Consider the following 20,217-nt stretch of genomic DNA (forward strand, 5'->3'; position numbering starts at 1 on the left):
CAGGAGATCCAGGAGTCAATGTTAACTGGGAAAAAATAGCCTGGAGGCAAGCAGCAAACCTCCTGGAGATCCAGGAGTCAGTGTTAACTGGGAAAAAATAGCCTGGAGGCAAGCAGCAAACCTCCTGGAGATCCAGGAGTCAATGTTAACTGGGAAAATAGCCTGGAAGTAAGCAGCAAACCTCCTGGAGATCCAGGAGTCAATGTTGGCTGGGAAAAATAGCCTGCAAGAAAGCAGCAAACCTGCTGGAGATCCAGGAGTCAATGTTAACTGGGAAAAATAGCCTGGAAGTAAGCAGCAAACCTCTTGGAGATCCAGGAGTCAATGTTAACTGGGAAAAAATAGCCTGGAAGTAAGCAGCAAACCTGCTGGAGATCCAGGATTCAGTGTTAACTGGGAAAATAGCCTGGAAGTAAGCAGCAAACCTCCTGGAGATCCAGGAGTCAATGTTAACTGGGAAAAAATAGCCTGGAAGTAAGCAGCAAACCTGCTGGAGATCCAGGAGTCAGTGTTAACTGGGAAAATAGCCCAGTCACAAGGCTAAATGAAGTGGCCAGTGCAGCCCAGCTGGCAGAGCCACCCCTCCTGGGTGTCACCATGAGCTGGAAGCCAGCACTTGAGGCCACAAGGGTGACCCCTGTCCCCAAGGTTTGCAAAGGGCCACCCAGAGCTCCTATAAACACTTCCATCCAAGCCTAAAGGAAAACCAAATACCCACCTGCAAGGAAGTCATGGTCAGAGGGAGGGAGCAGCCCTCCTACAAAGGTGGGCTGGGTGAGCTGGGGGTGTTCACCTGGAGAAGAGGAAGCTCCAGGGAGATCTCAGAGCCCTAAAGAAGCTCCAAGAGATCTAAAAAAGGACTTTGGGCAAGGGCCTGGAGCACCAGTGCATGGGGGAATGGTTTTAAACTGAAAGAGGGCAGGATTAGGTGGGATAATGGGAAGGAATTGTTCCTGTGAGGGTGGGCAGGCCCTGGCACAGGGTGCCCAGAGCAGCTGTGGCTGCCCCTGGATCCCTGGCAGTGCCCAAGGCCAGGTTGGACAGGGATTGGAGCAGCCTGGGATGGTGGAAGGTGTCCCTGCCCATGGCAGGGAGTGGGATGGGATGATCTTTGAGCTCCCTTCCAACCCAGGCCATTCTGGGATTCTGTGAAGCCCTGAGCAACAGCTCCTCAGGCTTGCTGATCACAAGGTCCTACTTCTCACTTTCCAGATTCACAGGTTTGCTGTGCAACTCAGCTGTAACCAGGTCCCCATTTGGGGACAGCTGCCCTGCTGTAACTGCCATCCTTCAGGATGAGGAGAACCCACAAGGATCATCAGGTCCAGCTCCTGGCCCTGGACACCCCAAAAATCCCACCCTGTGCCCAAGAGCCCCTTCAGAGGAAGCTGCAGACCCCAGTGAGGTCTGACCTCTGTCTCCTCCAGGCTGAACAATCCAAGTGCCCTCAAACTGCTCCTTCCCTATCTTCTGTGTCTCCTTTGAACACCCTCTAACAGCTTTAGATCTTATCTAAAGCTGCCCCAGCCCAGAGCAGAGAGGGCAGTGCCCTCCCTGGCCTGGCTGGCACGGCTGGGGTGATCCCCAGGACAGGGATGTCCCTCCTGGCTCCAGGCACTGCTGACTCAGATCCAGCCATGGACCAGCACTGCCAGGTCCCTGCTGCCCTCTCACTCCCCAGTGTGTCCCTGCCTCCAGGGCTGCCCCATTCCAGGTGCAGGATGCAGCACTGTTGAGTCTCACACAGCTGGGGAGTGCCCAGCCTCACAGAGCACATGGCACACTGCATCCCAGGCTGTCACACCCTGTGTCACATAGCAAACAGAATGCTGGACTCCCAAGTGCTGGCCCAAAGCCTCAGCCCACCACGGATGGAGGAGGAAGCCCTGGACCCACAGCTTCTTCCTTTGCACCTCTCAGGGCCAGCAACACTCAGGAAAAACCCACCCCACCTTCCACCCTGCACCCTGAGGCACAGCCCAGACCTCGGGAAGTGCTTTGAAATACAAGTTGCAAAGGCAGAACATTATTCCCATTAGGTTGCTTGCTTTCCCTAAGCCCTCCTCAATAACAGACAGGTGCACTAAGCTCTTTGCCAGGGACCCACGTTGAGAGGAACAAGACCCTCCAGTTTTATGTTTTACCCCCTTTGTAAGCTCACAGTCACCTCTTAAGCTCGTAATAAAAGATTTTTTTTTCGAAAATGATGGCACCTAGTTTCCAAGGCAGCAGGACTTTTAAGCCTGTGTTTGCAAGAGCCTGAGGAATTAGAGATGCCAAAAGGCACGGGCTGTACAAAACCCATCCCCTGTTCCTGCTGGATAGATCAAATAACACACTTGGAGTTTTTAATGCAACACGAGCTGCACGAGGAAGTGGCCAGTGATGCTGTACAAAAAATGTACAATGAGTGGGATAACAGCTACAAATCCCTTTAATCTCTGGTCTTACCTCGACATCTCAGACTGCTTGGAGCCTGCAGGGATTATTGGAGACGTGTGGTTCCAGAATGGAAAGAGGGAGATGCTTCATGGTGATCACTGACCATGAGGGGTCTGCTGGACCTCAGCTGCAGTGAGCACAGAATCATTTTCGTTGGAAAACACCTCCAAGATCATCAAGTCCAACCTGTGACCGATCCCCACCTTGTCACCTAACCCCAAGCACTGAGTGCCATGTCCATGAGATCCTTGGACACCTCCAGGGATGAGGACCCCACTGCTGCCTGGGCAGCCCCTTCCAAGGCCTGAGCACCCTTTCCATGGAGAAATTCCTGCTGCTGTCCAACCTGAGCCTGCCCTGGCACAGCCTGAGCCCTGTCCCTGTTCCCTGGAGCACAGCCTGACCCCCTGGCTGTCCCCTGCTGTCAGGAGCTGTGCAGAGCCACAAGGGCCCCCTGAGCCTCCTTTGCTCCAGGCTGAGCTGTGGGGACACCACAGCCCAGGCAGACCTGTGTCCTTTCACTGCAAATTACTGAAAAGCTCAAGGACTCAACTGGAACCCTGTTGGAAACCAGAACATCTCCCACTCCCTGCTTTCTCCTTTTATAAATGTCTATTTTCTTAGGCGAAACCAATTACTTACTCTTAGTCATACACAGCTCCCATTTCAGCTCAAAAACAGGCTCCTTTCCCATGGAAGAAAAAATAAAAACCAACTCTCCTCATTTCATAATTAATTTTTCTTCATGACTTTTCCCAGCAACACAACTCATTTTTTTCCGAAGTTCTCTATGAACTGATGAAAATTAAAATCCCCTCAGCCTCCCTGCACGCTCTCATGTGCATCACTTCTTTGTAGCTTAATTTCCCACTTTTAAAAGGAAGATATTTGCTTTCCTCCAACTTTTTTTTAGGGGGGGGGAGGGTGGAGAAGGCAGGTGGGGAAAGTGAGCAATAAATATTATTTCATCGTTAATACAACGACAATCTTGTGCACTGTGACACCGAGGTGCTAACAGAGGGCAATAAATTCAGATTAATAATTAACATCCACATCAAATCAAGCCATCTTGGTGCTCTCATTTCAACTGCTTCAGAAATCTTCCCACTTCTTTATTGCAAACACATGCAATAGGTCGATCAGTCCTTAAAGCCACACACGCTGATGGAGACAGCACTGCTGGGACTCTGCAGGTAAAACTTTTGGCTGAAAAAAGCACAGTTTGGCATCAGAAGTGGCGAACAGATGCCAGCACCAATGGAAATAAAAATGCAAGGTTCCTATTTGGGCTGCAAAGACTGGAATATTTTATTTAAAAAGGAACAAAATACAAGTTACTTACTGCTTTTGAGACCCTCCTGACCTGCACGTGGATGAGGAACAGGCACTGGAAGGAAGCAGACAAATTTCCCATGTTAATTTCAGTGTGAACAACCCCTTTGATATTAACATTGAAAATTACAAGCTGATTTTACAGCATTTTCCAACCTCAGCACGAAGAAAATGCAACAAGTCCTCCTAAAAACCCTCCACTGATCCCATACACTTAAAGAAATGATGTGGTGGGCATAGTCATCATATGGCTTGAAGAATAATATCCTTAGATGCTTTTATTATGGTCTTCAAGATTCATGTTTTCAAGCTTTTCCTCCAAAACCAGGGAGGGCTAGAAACTTTATTTCAAAAACTTGATAGCCAAGAATCTCACCTAATTATGTGAACTGGGGCTTCAATGGGAGAAAAAAAAAGGGGGGGGGGGGGAACAAAGAAAAGGAGTGCAGGCATACAGAAATTTGTGTAAAAAAATATGATCACTGGCAAAACTATACTTATTGTCCCAAACTTCTTGCTTTTTTTCCTTCTCGTTGGCTCTGTGGTTGAATGCATTTTCCCCCCAAAATAATCCTGTCCTCTAAACTTGTTTTTTAAGTGTTAAGGGAGTGGAAGACCACTAGAAAGTTGCCTCAATAGGGAAAGAAATAAGAAGAAGAAAGAGGAAAAATGTGAATGCAACAGGGACAAGCCCTTGGTGGGAGAAGGAAATAACAGGGAGGGGGGAAACTAAAAAAAAATAAGGAGGAAAGAGAAAAATATAGGAAAGGGGAAGAAAAGGGGGGGAAAGTACAGGAAAGGGGGAGGAACATATAGGAAAGGGGAGAAAAGGAAACATAGGAAAGGGGGGGAAAGGAAAAACACATGGAGGGAGGGACAGAAAATAAAGGAAAGAGTGAAAGGGGGAAGGAAGATAAAAGAAAGGGAGAAAAAAGGAAAATAAAGTGAGGCAAAGAAAGGGGAGTGAAGGAAACTAATGGGGAGGTGAAAGTAATGGGGGGCTGGCAATGAAACTCGGGGCAAAAACCAAAACTAAGGGAGTGGGCGGCGTGATAGTGATAGCAACGAGGGATGGTTTTAAAGTAAAAAATGAGAGATTTAGATCAGATTCAGAGAAGAAATTCTTGACTTTAACGGTGCTGAGACCCTGGCACAGGGTGCCCAGAGCAGCTGGGGCCGCCCCTGGATCCCTGGCAGTACCCAAGGCCAGGCTGGATGGGGCTTGGAGCCACCTGGGACGGTGGAAGGTGTCCCTGCCCATGGCAGGGGTGGCACTGGATGGGCTTTGAGCTCCTTTCCGACCCAAACCACCTCGTGAATCTGCGAGCAAAAAAGAATAAAAGGTTTAAAAAAGAAGGCGGAAAGCCTGCAGCTCCCTTGGCTCGGAGGAGAAGCCGCGGGCACGGCTCGGCCCCCCCGGGCTGTGTCCAAGGCAACGCCGCGGCCGCGGGCGGCTCGGGCCGGGCCCGTGCCGGTGTCGGTGCCGGCCCAGCGAACTCAGGCTCGGTACCCCGGGGCTCCAGGGACGTGCCGGTGTCGGCCCAGCGGGATTCGGGCTCGGTTCCCCTCGACCCGGGCTCCGCCTCTGTGCCGGTGCGGCTCTCGGCGCTCAGCATGTCCCAGAAGTGAGTAGCCCGGGGCTGCAGTGGGGCTGAGGGCGAGAATGCCCTCAGAGGGCTGGGACACGGCCTGGGGGAGGCGAGTGTGTGCACCCACAAAGTGACCGCGTCCTCACAGGAAAACCGGGCAAATGTTAATGTTATTCACTCAGACCCTTTGTGCAAAAGGTTCTTCTCTCTTAACTGTTCGTGAGAATCTCCTCAGAGGGGTTGGACACAGCCCAGGGGGAGGCAGGTGCGTGCTCCCACAAAGCCATCGCGTCCTCTCAGGAAAACCAGGCAAATGTTAATGTTATTCACTCGGACCCTTTGCTCAAAAGGTTCCTCTCTCTTACAGCCCACTGTTAGTGAAAATCGTCTCAGAGGGGTGAGACACAGCCCAGGGGGAGGCGAGTGTCCCCCACAAAGCCACCGCGTCCTCGCAGGAAAACCACTTAAATATTAACATTATTCAGTCAGACCTTAGTTCAAAAGCGGTCTCTCTCTTTACTGTTCGTGAAAATCGCCTCAGAGGGGTGAAACACGGTCCGGGGTGAGGCAGGCAGGTGCACCCACAAAGTCACTGCGTCCTCACAGGAAAGCCAGGCAAATGCTAAAGTTGTTCCCTCAGACCCTTTGCTCAAAAAGTTCCTGTCTCTTACAGTCCACTGGTAGCAAAAATCGCCTCAGAGGGGTGAGATACAGTCCGGGGGGAGGCGGATGCACCCACAAAGTGACCGTGTCTGTCCTCTCAGGAAAGCCAGGCAAATGTTAACGTTATTCACTCAGACCCTTTGTGCAAAAGGTTCTTCTCTCTTTAATGTTCGTGAAAATCGCCTCAGAGGGGTGAGACACAGCCCAGGGGGAGGCAGGTGCACCCCATAACGTGACTGCGTCCTCTCAGGAAAACCAGGCAAATGTTAATGTTATTCACTCGGACCCTTTGCTCAAAAAGTTCCTCTCTCTTACAGCCCACTGTTTGCAAAAATCGCCTCACAGGGGTGAGGAGACACAGCCCGGGAGGACGCAGACCGGTGCACCCACAAAGCCACCGCATCCTCACAGGAAAACCTCTTAAATGTTAACATTATTCTGAGTTGTTAACATTAGTCTGAGTTATTCACTCAGACCTTAGTGCAAAAGGTTCCTCCCTCTTTACTGTTCATGAAAATTGCCTCAAGAGGGGTGAAACACAGCCCGAGGGGAGGCGGGTGCACCCCACAAAGCGACCGTGTCTACTTAGGAAAACTGGGCAGATCTTAAAATTATTCACTCAGGCCCTTTGTGCAAAAGGTTCCTCTCTCTTACAGCCCACATTGTGTCTTGTTGCCCCCCAGTAATTTTAGCACAGTGCAAAGCTTTATGAGTTTGTCTGCAAAAAATAGACAATGACAGCATTGGATCAAAGTGCCTGCAAAGAGCTGTGCTCATTGCCCCAGAAACATCACTCCAAACCCAGCAAGTATTATTGTTATTGTCATTGTGCTGCAGTGCTGGGAGCTAAACTGTGAGCATCGTCCATAATATCATCCCTCAGTGTTGTGCTGTCTGCTGCTCCCAGCTCCAGCAGCACAGCCTAGTTTGTGGAGGCTCTTTTTCCCAGTTCCAAGCTGGGTATGGCTTATTCAAGTTCATTGAATAATAGTGCATTAGTAAAAACAAAATAGAAAACACCTCGAGGTGGTTTTGCTACCTCCTTCTGCTCCTCTCCTTCACACCCAGACCTGGCCATATCCAAACTGCAGGTTGTGAGCAAAGCCTTTCCTGGCATCTTTCCCATGGTCTCCCTTCTCTGGCATCAGTGGCAACAACCTCAAAGCCCACTGCTTCTTTTGCCCAGTATCCCATTTCCAAACTCAGAGCATTTTGCCAGGGAAAACGCCCTCAGATTCTAAACCATCCTTCCAAGTTCAGAACCAGAGCAGCTCTCCTTGTCACCAGCACCTTGGGCTTCACAGAGCTATTAAGGATGGACAAGACTTGCGAAATCACCAAGTCCAACCTTCAACCAAAACATATCATTAAATGCTACATCTGCTTCCAGGGATGGTGACTCCACTGTTCCCCCTGGGCAGCCTGTTCCAATGCTTAACTACTCTTTTCAGTGAAAAACGTTTTCCTAATAACCAATCTGAACCTTCTTGGCTTAAGTTGAGGCCGTTTCCTCTTATCCTAGTGCTTGTTGCCTGGGAAAAAAGGCTGAGCCCCAGCTGACCACAACTCTCTTTCAGGCAGCTGCAGAGAGCAATAAGGTTTCCGCTGAGATAGTTTTCTCCAACCTTCTTTTCTCCACTCTTGCCTCCACACATTGGCAGAGCCAGACACCAGTGAAAACTCCACTGCTTTCCAGCCAGGCAGCTCCTTGGTTCAGGAGAGGAAGGTGAGAGGGATGAAGGGCAGAGCAGAGAAGGTCTGGGGGCTGTGTCCAAGGGCAGACCCATCTCAGCCTGCAGTTGGAGGAAAAAGCTTGGTTAGATCCCTGGTGGATCCAGTGCAGGGCTTGTATAAATCCTGCCTAACACTCTCATGGAATCAGTTAAGTGAAGTTCACAGGGTAGTGGAGAGTTGTCTGAATTGTGCTCTTTAAAAGGAATAAAAAAAAAAAAAAAAAGAAAAAAGAGATAAAGGAAGAAAGAAAAAAACCCCACAAAAGCAGTGTTTGACCTCTTCTTCAGAGTTATCTCAGAATCTGTCATTCCTACCCAGTCTCTGGATCATGGATGCTGTTATTTGAGCCAGATTAACACCAAAGGAGTCAAACTGAGCATAGCTGGAAAAATACTTGTGCTTCAACTGGTTTGGCTCAGTTTAATTTTAACAGAGACAGGGCTTTTAGCATTTCCTATGGCATTGACAGCACTGCCAGCAAATCCATATAAACAGGATCATATATCCACGCCCCATGACAAGAGCACACATCCACTCCTGTTTCTGAGCAAGGTGCTGCTCAGGGACTCCAGTTTGGTGTTGAAGCCCCTTGGCTCAGGTTGCTATAATGACATTGTAGCTGTGCACAGCACAGGATTTACAGCTGGGCTAATCCAGCCCTTCCTAAAGAGGAGCCAGAGTTGGATCTCAAATAAGTTACCAAGGCTACTGTTAAGGTGGTTGGTTGCAGTGAGGTTAGGCTGGCTGTGCGCCATAAATCAGAGTTGTTCAGGTTGGAAAAGCCCTCTGAGATCATCCAGTCCAAGCCTTAACCCAGCGCTGCCAAGGCCACCACTAACCCAAGTCCCCAGGAGTCACATCCAAATGGTTTTTAAATCCATCCAGGGATGGGGACTCCACCACCTTCTTCTTTCCATGAAGAGATTTTTGCTGATATCCAGCCTGTCCTGTATCTTCCCAGTAGCTAAACTGGGCTGACAAGAAGGCTGGAGAGGGACTTCTCATACAGGTATAAAGTAATAGGACAAGGAGGAAAGGCCTCAAGCAGGAGGGCAGGTAAAGATGGGATGTTGAGGAGAAATTCTCCCCTGTGAGGGTGGGCAGGCCCTGGCACAGGGTGCCCAGAGCAGCTGTGGCTGTCCCTGGATCCCTGGCAGTGCCCAAGGCCAGGCTGGATGGGGCTTGGAGCACCCTGGGACAGTGGAAGGTGTCCCTGCCATGGCAGGGGGTGGGATGGGATGAACTTTGAGCTCCCTTCCAACCCAAACCATTCCATGGTTCTGTTATTCTACAAACCTTCCCTGGTGCAACTCGAGGCCATGTCCAAGGTGTTTTAAATGCCATGTGACAAACATGACTTCCAACAGCCTGCCTTACCTGAAGGCAGCGAGACAAAGAGACAATAATGCAAGGGGGTTATGAGAAAGAGCTTTGGTTCTTCAGAAATAGAAATGCTACACAGCTTTCCTTGTTCTGAGGCACGTTCACCATGCTCCAGGTGCTGTGATTCTCAGAGGTGTGGGCTAAAGCAGCAGGTTTAGTTCCCCTGCCTCAGGAAGCTGTGTCAGGGCAGGGGGGGAGCTCAGAGTCAGCAGCGCTCTCTTAGGGTCACTAAGTGCAGCAGGCAGCCAAGGGAGCAGTCAGCATGCCCAGACATGCCTGGGATTTTCCAGGGGCAGTCTCAGCCTCGGGAGGGAACAGAGCCATCAAGTGCAGGGTGATTAAAAAGTGCTGGGGTGTCTCACTTCCCAAAGCACTCAGGCCCAGCATTTGCATGCAGATGTACCTTCTGTTCCAGACACTGGAGATTCACAGAGATGCTGCTGCATTTATGTTTTCCTGCTGTTTCCTCCTCTTTTATGGATTTGTTTACCCTCTCCTTGACCCCTGGGATCCTGACCAGTGATTTCTTACCTTGCCCCTGACAGCCCTAGCCCACGCACGTTCAAAGCCAAGCCTTGGCACTGCTACCACTCCTGCCAGGTTTTAATCAGCTACAAGACATTTGCCACTGCCACCAAGGAGCTTTAAACAATCAAAGCGCTTTAAAATTTAATCTCGTGTCACAAATAGAATTTATATTAATTCACTGGTTAAATATTGATCTAAGACAAGATCCTGAGCATCTCCCTCCCTGCTTCCAACAGAAACAGCCAAAGCAGAGCTCTCTGTTTTACATCACATCCCCAAGGCTCAGCTGAAGAAAATTAAGGTTGCAACACCCAAATGTGAAAAAATGTCAGTGCAACTTCTAATCCCCCCTGCTGTCCCCCCTCACGTTCTGTGGCTGCATTACGATGCAGTTTCTGATGCTGTGATCACATCCTATTCCCTTCCCACGGGGCCCCAGCCTCATGCAGCCATTGGCCCGTTGTTGAATATTTCTTTTTATCCCCTCATTCAGCGTCTGGCCCCAGGCCATATTCTTCAAATTCCAACCAAACGCCACAATTATTAGCTTCCTCCTGGGCATTCCTTGCATGTTCTCTCTCATACATCTCCCAGGCAGTCACAGATTCATCTTTGCCCCTCTTTCCACCCCTGGTGAGCATTAGCACATCATCTTGCTTATGTTAAAGCAGGAAATCAGAGACAGGATCAAATTGATCACAGCTAAGACTCAAAGCTACAACTCCCTCCTGTGCCTCCCTTCATCCTTAATGAGCAGGTAGGGAAAGATCTTGTGTATTACTCCTTCAGTGTCTCCTCTGGGAAAAAGCATTGTCAGTGGAAATATCCCAGCAGCACTTGTGCTGGAAAATAGGGAAAGAAAAGGCTCCAGTTTTCCAGGAAACTGAGTAGATGGTGTCAGCTTTGAGCCTCCTGCTCCTGGCAGGGATAGGGCAGCACCCAGCCCTTTATGCATGGAATTGTAGGCAGCTGGATGGGTAGCTGCCCCTTCCTGTCCTAAGGAAGAGAGGGGTAAAAAGAAGAAGATACAGGATGGTTAAAGCCGAAATAAACTTTGTTGTCAGAAGCAGTGAAGTGTGTTATAGGCAAATACTGCTTGGAAGGAAAAATTCTGCTTGCAAAGGAGAGGAGGCTGCTGTTCATGTAACACAGAATAGTTTGGGGCTGGAAGAGACCTTAAAGCCCACCACCTGCCATGGGCAGGGATATCTTCCACTAGCCAAGGCTGCTCCAAGCCCCATCCAACCTGGCCTTGGACTCTTCCAGGGATCCAGGGGCAGCCACAGCTTCCCTGGGCAACCTGTACCAGGGCCTCCCCACCTTCACAGGGACAAATTTCTCCCCAATATCCCATCTAGCCCTGCCCTCTGGCAGTGGGAAGGCATTTCCCCTTCCCCTGGCACTCCAGACCCTTGTCAGTAGTCTCTGTCCATCTTTATTGCAGGTTCCCTTCAGGTACTGGCAGGCCACAGTTAGGTCACCCCAAAGCTTCTCTTCTAGAGCATTCCCAGCTCTCCCAGCCTTTCCCCATGGAGCTTTCCCATCCCTCTGCTCATCCTGGTGCCTCCTCTGGACTGTCTGCAGCAGCTCCAGGTCCTTCCTGTGCTGGGGCAGCTCTGCAGGTGGGGTCTCACTGAGCAGGGCAGAGGGGCAGAATTCCCTCTTTCCTGCTGCCCACACTGTGGGATCAGCCCAGGGCACAGCCCAGGCAGGAGCCGAGGGACAGGAGGGCAGCCTCTGGAGCATTGGACAGCTCAAAATAGCTTTTCCCACACCTTAATTGCTTTGTCATTTAGGAAAACATTGGTTTTTAAAAAACCCATGAAAGAAAACAGTTCATTTTCCTGCCAGCCTCGTGAGTTAGGCAGGTGCAGGTGCCTGAGACCTGCTGAGGTGTGTTGTTGCTGCTGCTGCTGCTGCTCCATGGAACTGCTTCCTCGCCTTCCCTGTGGTTTCCCATTACATTTCTGCCACACAAATCTTTTATTCCCCCTTCACTTTCTGTCATAGTAGCCAGGACTGAAATTGGAGATGACAGAAGCACCGAGCTGTTCACGTTAACAATGCCAGCAGGCTGTGTGTTTTCTTCTCTTGTCACAACCAAAGCCTACTGAGGTTTAGCCTTTATTTTTCCCCCAAATGCTTCCAACTCTGTAAAACATCGTGGCTGGAGCAAGCCTGCTTAAAAAGTCATCTGGCAGAGTCACATTCACCACCAGCTGAGAAGTTTGGCATAATTGTGAGACTAATCTTATTTTAGAAGCAAGGCAGGCTTAAACAGGCTCATGAGCCTGAACTGCTCCAGACTGCAGGCTAAAGGCTTTGAAATCAGCAATTAATTCCAACACCATTTCAGGCAATTTGGTTCACAGGATCAGTGCTGAGTTGGAAGGGACCCACCAGAGCCATTGATCCAACTGCTGGGCCTGCAGCTGGATTCCACAGGACACCCCAGGAGCCCCACCCTGAGCCCGAGAGCATTGTCTAAGGACTTCTTGAGCTCAGACACGTTTTGTTGTAAGGCCACACTGATCTCTGATTCTGCCTGCACCTCTCCAACACAAGTAATGTTTGCCTATAATAGGGCAAAAGAAAAAAGGGGGGTTACTCCTACAATGTAATCACCCCACAACACCTGTGAGGGAACAGGTAACTGCTGACCTGGATCACCCAGCATCACCCTAAGCCTGGTGATTTTTAGAAAGAGAGAAGAAAAAAAAGCAGCAGCAGCAGCATTAAAAACCCTTTTTCCTCTCAGGGTCTCACTTTCCCCTCCCAACCTTTGTCTCTTGTTTCTTTATTTTCCCGAGGCTGCAGGGCAGGGTTTCCCTCCCCCGTGTTTGCCCAGGGCTCAGCACAATGCCTGACCTGTCAGGCTCCCAAGTGTGGCCAGGGGACCCCGAGCTGTGGCCCCTGCGTGCACTTCCTTGTCACCAGCCCTGCATCTCTGTCCCTGCTGCCTGTGTGTCCTGTGCCAGGCTCCCTGAGCCCTGCTCCACATCCCTGGGGCTGTCACAAACCCTGGGGCACTTTCTCCAGCCCCAGTGCTGAGAAAGAAATACAAGGTGGCCTTGCAGTGGCAGCAGAGGTTCCTTCAGCAGCGGTTTAACACACACAATTTAGAGTTCCTTTAATCACACAGGAGTTCCCAAACGAGGTGAGGAAACCTGGAGTCAGAGTCAAATGTTTTCCCTTCCACCTCCTTCCATCCATCAGGATAAACCAGGGAGACCCAGGCAGCACTGCACTACTGCAGCTTTAGCATGGGAAAGCAGGAGATATTGCTGAGGGCAGCCCAGAAAAACCAGGCAGCAAAGAAGCCAGGGTTCAGCCCATGCACAAATCCAGAGACAAGCTGTGCCATGTCCTGGAATAACAGGGGCAGTGTTCCCTTTGGCAGGGAGTGAAACCCAGAGACGCTCTGGGGGGAGAAGAAAAGGCACACAAAGGTGACCCCACTGATGGCAGATTGCTGCCCTGGCTCAGGAGTGGCCTGAGGGACAGCTTGCATGCTCAGCACAAACCCTTCCAAGAGGGGCATGCTTCAGCCTTAAAACCAGCCCAGCACCAGTGAGCAGGCTCACCTCAGCTGGACTGCAAACCAACAGGCTTTTCCAAGTGTTGGGAGTGATGGGGCAAGCAAACATGCAGACTTGGAGGGCCCTACAATGCTAAAACAAGGCATGCACAATTTGACAGGATTTTAAACATCTCTTTGTAACTTCAGCAGGAGAAAAACCCTGTGTTGTTAAGCTTCACTCTACACAAGGAGAGCAGGCTTTACTTTGAGCAATAAAAGTGAGATTTGAACTGGCAATCAGGCTATGGGCAAAAGAAATTCTTAAGCCCATGTTTTAGTCTCTGTTTCTACTCTGTGGGAGGGAAGAGAAAGGACATCAGTGAGGAGCTAAAGCTCTGACCTTCCCTCCAAGCTGTGAGCTGCCAGAAATCACTCTGGGGACTCTGGAGTTCAGTCACTTGATGTGCTTCTTCCTCATCCCATTACAGCATTGCTTATTTCCCCCATAACACCCCTATTTGGTAGTTGCTATGACAATTTGTAGCATTACTTACAGTGCTGTATGCACAGAGAGATCAGGAGACAACTTTCTTTCCCAGGATTTTATTTTCTTAAGCCTTGAATAAGAAAGCTAGGCTCATTACCTGCACTAATAGGTGAGTTAGAGGCTCTAATCCAACCTAAATCTGGTGGAATATCCTTGGGCACAGACATAGCTCAGGACAGAGCCTACAAAGTGGACCAGTCACAGTAAATAAAAGCCCAGTGCATTCAATGCTACATTGTCCTCCCCCTGCAGCGTGTGGAAGCAATTTTGAGGCAGTTCACAATTTAATGCAAAGGGGCACTGAGCAAATAGGCAAAAATTCCAACAGGGACTTAGGGATCACACGGTGTCTGACTCACAGGCAAGGGGAGGCTGTGCTCTCCTTTGCTTTTAAGGCATAACCTTGAAGTTATTCCTCCTGACTACCCCTGAGCACGTTTGTCTCTAAAGCTGAAAGGCTCCTCTGCTTCACAGCAGCTCTGCCAAGTGCCCCAAAAGGAGCTCTAAACACCAGGCCCAGCTCACCCTTCAGACTAGGCCAGAAGGGCTCTCATTTGGACCTGGGATAACCATTTTAATCCCATTTTGGGGATGTGTCCTCTAGTTTTTAACCAGGGTGAAGCAGTGTAACACTCAAATCAGATTTCTGCTTGGTCTGTCCAGTACATGATGTACCCATTCTGTACCTAAGAAACTTGGGGGTCAGGTCCCCAGGGTGTCAGTGACCCCGAACACAGCAGGTACATAGGGTTATCAGCTACAAATGTATCACTTTCACATCCACCTTCTCCTTCAGCACTTCATTTTCCAGTGGGCCCATCGTTTCTTTTGCCCTCATGTTGCAAAAGCCACAATCATCCCATAATATCCATAGTCTTAACATCTGACCCCCAACAACCGTGCCTGCAATCATCCCTGCGCTTATCTGATAAACTAATGCTTTATGGAAGCAATTATGTCCTATCTGCAGTGCCTCATGGAAACGTCCTGCAGCCCCCTCCTCTCCTCCCTCCAGCAGCCATTCCCAATGTAAAATGAAACTGGATATGAGCTGGCTCAGCAGGAGGAACCACTTGACATTGCTCACTCAGAGAAGGCAGATTATTGTAAACCGGTCACTTCTGCGTGCACAGAGCAACCTGCACGGGAAAGGCTCCAGCCCCAGCATCCCCAGGGCTCATCAATCAGCGGGATGGCTGTGGGGACACCCCACAGGGCTGGGCTTCCTCCGAGGCTGACAAGCTGTGCCCTATCCGTGAGAAATCACACAAAGTACGCAGGACACCACGCCGTTTCCTCCCGCGCTGGAAAACCCGCGTGCCTCACATCCTTCCGTGCTCTGGCTCCAGCCCTGCTGGCCTTGCTCAGCCCCATCTCCTCCCCTCGGCCGGGTTTGTTCTGTTTATCTCCTGCACCTGGCTTAATTGCTGCAATTGACTGATACGAGTGGTGCAGTGGGATGTAAATGAAGTAGGGAAAAAAGGGAAGGGGAAAGAGCTGGGTGGGCTGCAGAAGCATTAGGAAAAGCAAGGCCAGCTGCATCCTGCAGAAAGCCAGGTCAGCTGAAGTGTATAATACGCCCTCTAAAACGTTAATGGTGCAAATTCAATAGCAGGGTTTGGTTGCTGGTGTTTTTGCTGACTGCAGCGGGGAGTCCCACAGCCCTGTCACCACCCAGGGCACCCCATGTTTGAGGCACTCAGGGCTGGAGTTGTCCTGTCCCACCCCACACGTCCCTCTTGCAGCACAAGCCTTGGGTCACTCTGACCTCCGGGACAGGCAATGATAAGATCAGCTCACAGAGCTCCAACATTTATTGTCATGCACAAACAATGCTAACAACATCTGTCCAGCTTTCTGGTCGGGATAAATAAACCAACACTCCCCCAATGCAAGGTCTGCTCTCAAAGCTCATCTAACAAAGGCAGGGCCTTTTGCTGTTCTCATCCCTCTTTGAGAAGCTCTAGGCACAGCAACTTGGTTCAGCAAGGATGGGTCTAGATTGCACCATTGAAGCCTTTGTTCCTGGGATTAAGGAGCAAGTCAGCTGTCCCTGTTTCCATTGCCACTGTTTTCTCCCAATGAATGAATGGTTTTCTCCCAACACAACCATGGCTCAGCGCAGAAGGAATTTCCTTGCTCTATTCCTAGAGAGGCATTTTCAAAGATGTAGGATTTTTTAACACTTTTCACTGGCAAGAGTCTCCATCTGGCAAAGGAGAACAGGACCAAAAAGTGTCTTCTCTGTCACAGGTGTTATTAACACCCTTCCATGACAAACCTGCTGCTTGAGCCCTTCTCTGAATAAAAACCTCATGGCTCATTTCTTGCTCCTTTAGGCTCATCCCCCAGGACATTCTGATCTGCTTTTCCCATGAAAAGCCACTGACAGCCAGTCCATGCTCACCTTAGAACTCCACCTATTCCTACCAAAACTGCCAAGTGAGCAGCATTACTGCTCCTGGATATGGAGATGGCCTGAGGTGACAGCTTCCATGCCACATAATCCCACGGCCACCAGACCAGACATTTAGCAATTCCTTGGACTGCAGCAGTTGCTACCACAGAAATAAATCAAATTATTTTCCTTACCTCACATTTGAATTAGGGCCCCCAGCTTCACTCCAGCATTTGCACCAACCCCACCCTTACTCCGCAGTTAATGCCAAGCAACCACTTCAGAAAGGCAGAACAGCTTTAGAAACACGAATTGGTCCAGATCCCAAAAGTGCAGAGCTTCAAATAGTCCTTCCCCCTATTAAAAGGGAGAAGGACTATTAAAATGCCTATTAAAAGGCATTGGAGGGAGACACCTTTTCAATTAAACCATCTTCTCAATTAGCACAGTTGAATAAAACTCCTGGCACTGTTGGGCGTTGTAACTTCAAGCATTTGAAGGATGCTTCAAGCCTTTTAGAATGAAGTTGGAAAGCTTTAAAGTATTAAGCTTGTTTTAATAAAACAAACACAGAAACTTCTGCTAATGGTTTTCAAAATGCTTTGTAGTTAAAAACTGTCACAGGCATATTTTCTGAAAAATCCTTTGCTAGGATTTTTTCTCCTGAGAAGCTGAGAAGCCTCAGAGGAAAAGAAAAACAACAATTATCTGCTGCTGTGGAATGCAACAGGTGGATCTGTGATTGGTCCATGTGAGTTGTTTCTACTTGATGACCAATCACAGGTCCAGCTGTGTTGGGACTCTGGTCAGTCACGAGATTTTATTACCATTCCATTCCTTTCTTTTCTAGCCTTCTGATGAAATCCTTTCTTCTATTCTTTTAGTACAGTTTTAATATAATATATATCATAAAATAATATATCAGCCTTCTGAAACATGGAGTCAAGATTCTCATCTCTTCCTGAGATGAGAAACAGGGGGCCCCTGTGAACACCACCACAAAAAACCTCCTTATGAATGTAATGGCTGACACTTCCAGGCTTGCTCTGTGAGAAATCCACACCCTCAGAGCCCTGGCTCTGTGCACTCACTCCTGCTTTCATATCAGGCTGACACGAAATTCTCCTCTTCCCAACCAGCACTTGCTGCCAGATATGGGCAGACACCCAGAAAGAGCTGGACGCCATGCTGGAGAGAGAGAGAGAGGAGTTCCAGGAGCCCCAGGAGGACCCTGAGGAGGTGATGAAGATGCTGGCCACGGCCTACGTGCAGTACCTGGCCATCCTGCGGAAGCTGGACGAGGCCCACGCCCCCCTGATCCACCAGCAGAAGCGCGCGGCCGTGCGGCAGGCGCTGGACGGCGTCATGGGCCGCATCCTGGAGATCAAGGGGGAGATGGTGGCCCTGGAGAAGTGCGAGTGCCACTCCATGGCTGCTGTCCTCAAGGAGCTGCAGCGAGTGCCGGTAGGGCTGCCTCCATGGGAAACATGGATTCTGTCTGTAGGCCTTGTAGTTGTAACCCTGCCTGCTGCCTCTCTGGGGTCACCAGCAAACTTCCAAGTTTTTCACACCCCATGCACCTGATCTTCCATGCACAGGGCAGGGAAAGGGTGACACACAGTCTGAGGGTGATCACAAATGATTTCAGGGTTCTGTAACATTTAGTAAGGGGTTCTGGGGCACGCTCCTGACACTTGCAGTTGAAAGCAGAGATATGGAAAGAAGCAGATGGCTCCCCAGCTGGTGTCAGCACCATAACTTTGAGGGTTTTGACAGTGCAATGGCTTGTGCAGTGTCAGGAGTGCTGGTATCAGTTGGCACCCACCTTTCTCAGAAGGGAGGGGAGTCTTTGCCTGGCAGCAGGAGGGTGGAACCAGATGACCTTTGTGGTCCCTTTCAATTTGACCCATTCCATGATTCCATATTACATTTGTGTTCATAGAATCCCAGAATGGTTTGGGGTGGAAAGGACCTCAAAGCCCATCCAGTGCCACCCCCTGCCATGGGCAGGGACACCTTCCACTGTCCCAGGCTGCTCCAAGCCCCATCCAACCTTGGACACTTCCAGAGATCCAGGGGCAGCCACAGCTTCTGTGGGCACCCTGTGCCAGGGTCTGCCCACTCTCACAGGGAGGAATTCCTTCCCAATATCCCATCTAACCCTCCTCCCTGTCAGTAATAACTTCACAGCTTTGCTGTTAAGTGTCAGGAGCTTGACTCTGCCAGATGTTCATGTGGGGTGAGATAGAAAATGGGCCACTGATAAGTAAAGTGGAGTCCGCTGCAGCCTGCCCTTCGTGGCACGGTGAAATCAGCACCGTGAATATGACAATGAGGCCAAGCGTGGAAGCTGTGCTTTAAAAGCCGCCGGAAAAATGAGCTGGCAAAGAGGGTTACTTCTCTCGCAGACAGCTCCATCTATTGTCACATTCAGGTACCGCTGCTTCGCTAAAACCAGCTGAAATTCCTGCTTTTTGTGCTTTGAAATTCCTGCTTTTCGTAGGATGGCAGCTCCGAGATAAATTGCCCAGTATCATTATAGCATCACTCTGAGATCTGCATCGTGTTTCTGTTTGCACATCTGCAAATTTAGGAGAGGATTTGCCAGGAATTTCCACCAGCCCTTTCCCTTCAGCATTAAGCACTATTTTAAACACATCTCCAGGGAAAACAATCCTTCAAATCATATTTTGAAATCCTTAGCTCTGCTGTTTTCATGACTCAGCAGTAAATCCATCTGCAGCAAGAAGTTGGCAAGTCTGAGGAGTCATGCCTGACATCTCCTCAAAAACAAGCATAAATTCAAATTCCTGCACCACACCTTAATTTTAAGAGGGCATAACATACCTACCTACCACAAAAGAAATCAATCACTGAGGAGATTTCAGTTTTTTTCAAAGAAAAAATTTTCCATGCTAGATAAGAATATAGATTTATGGGGTGTTCTTTTGAATAAAATATTTAAACATTCTTGGTAACATAACAAAATTACTGGACAAATAACTCCTGTTTCTCAAAGGATCTGCCCAGAAAGGATATCTCCTGTCATTCCTTTCCCTTTATTATCAGTGCTAAAATCCTGCAGGAGTGAAGGCAGAGGACACAATATTTTATATTCTCTGTGATGATATTGCCTGTTTTGTACTGTGTCACTGCAAGGCCAAGCTTTCCTATTTCCCCAGTTCTGTAAATTGTGTTTTTGTGCAGTTGCCTTCCAGCATCCAGTCTCTCCATTTCCTGGGGTAATTGTGAAGGTATTTGGATCCATAAATCCCATGTGGAGCTGGGAGTGGCTAAAAAGCCACACATTTGACTTGAGGTTAAACATCCCAAGCCTGACTTTTCAGTGCTGGGCCCCAGAAAGAGATTATGAAGAGAAGCAGACTCCCCACCCCTTCCAGCCCTGGCACTGGGGCTTTGATCTCCTTTTTCCAGTCAGTAAAAGTCACAATCCAGAATCACTTGGAATTAGAGGCCAGGTGAGACATCAGAGATACTCCTACACTGATTCTGTTCCCTGGCAGCCTAAAAATCCTCTCATCCTCCAGGAGGATGTCCAGGCAAACCCTTGATTTCTTAAACCTCCAGATTTTAATCCACCCAGAGTGATTTGCACTCAGAGTACAGCATATGATCATTTCCATCAGCTGCCAAGGGTTGTTGGAAGGTGCAAACAGGGAGCTTAGCAAGACAAATATTTAGAAACTTTATCAGAGCAGCCCTCTGCACTGATAAAATCATCAGGGATCAGCACAGCCCGACTTGGAAGCTTTCTTGTGGTGTCGTGGTAGGGATGTCCCTCAGTGTGCAGCTGAGGGAGTGAGGAATGAAATTGGGAGAAATGCAAATCAGTTACATCTTCCTAATTACAGAATTTTTTTAAGAAGTGCCTGAGATACCACAGTCACAGGCAGACAGTCTGTCTACAGCTCAAAATATCTATAAAAAACTCCAGAATTATGCTTTGGTTCCTTATAATGGTAAAAAAAAATTGCAAGAGAGCAGATCTATTTTTCTATGTTGATTAAAACAAGAAGTGGGATGATCACACAACCATAGGTATTCAGCTCAGTGGAAATCA

General features: G+C 49.2%; 1 protein-coding gene across 1 annotated transcript in view; it reads left to right on the forward strand.

The window, feature by feature from the left end:
- Positions 1-5,052: 5,052 nt before the first annotated feature.
- Positions 5,053-20,217, forward strand: part of IQCA1 (IQ motif containing with AAA domain 1) — a 108,178-nt gene continuing 93,013 nt past the window's right edge. Inside the window, exons 1-2 of the mRNA XM_054277702.1 lie at positions 5,053-5,399; positions 17,276-17,600. Coding sequence (XP_054133677.1) covers positions 5,053-5,399; positions 17,276-17,600 — 672 coding nt within the window. The remainder of the gene's footprint in view (positions 5,400-17,275; positions 17,601-20,217) is intronic.

The sequence above is a fragment of the Melozone crissalis genome, unplaced genomic scaffold (genome assembly GCF_028551555.1).
Source record: "Melozone crissalis strain CALT ecotype California unplaced genomic scaffold, PUWL_Pcris_2 ptg000023l_1, whole genome shotgun sequence".
NCBI classification, from domain to species: domain Eukaryota; kingdom Metazoa; phylum Chordata; class Aves; order Passeriformes; family Passerellidae; genus Melozone; species Melozone crissalis.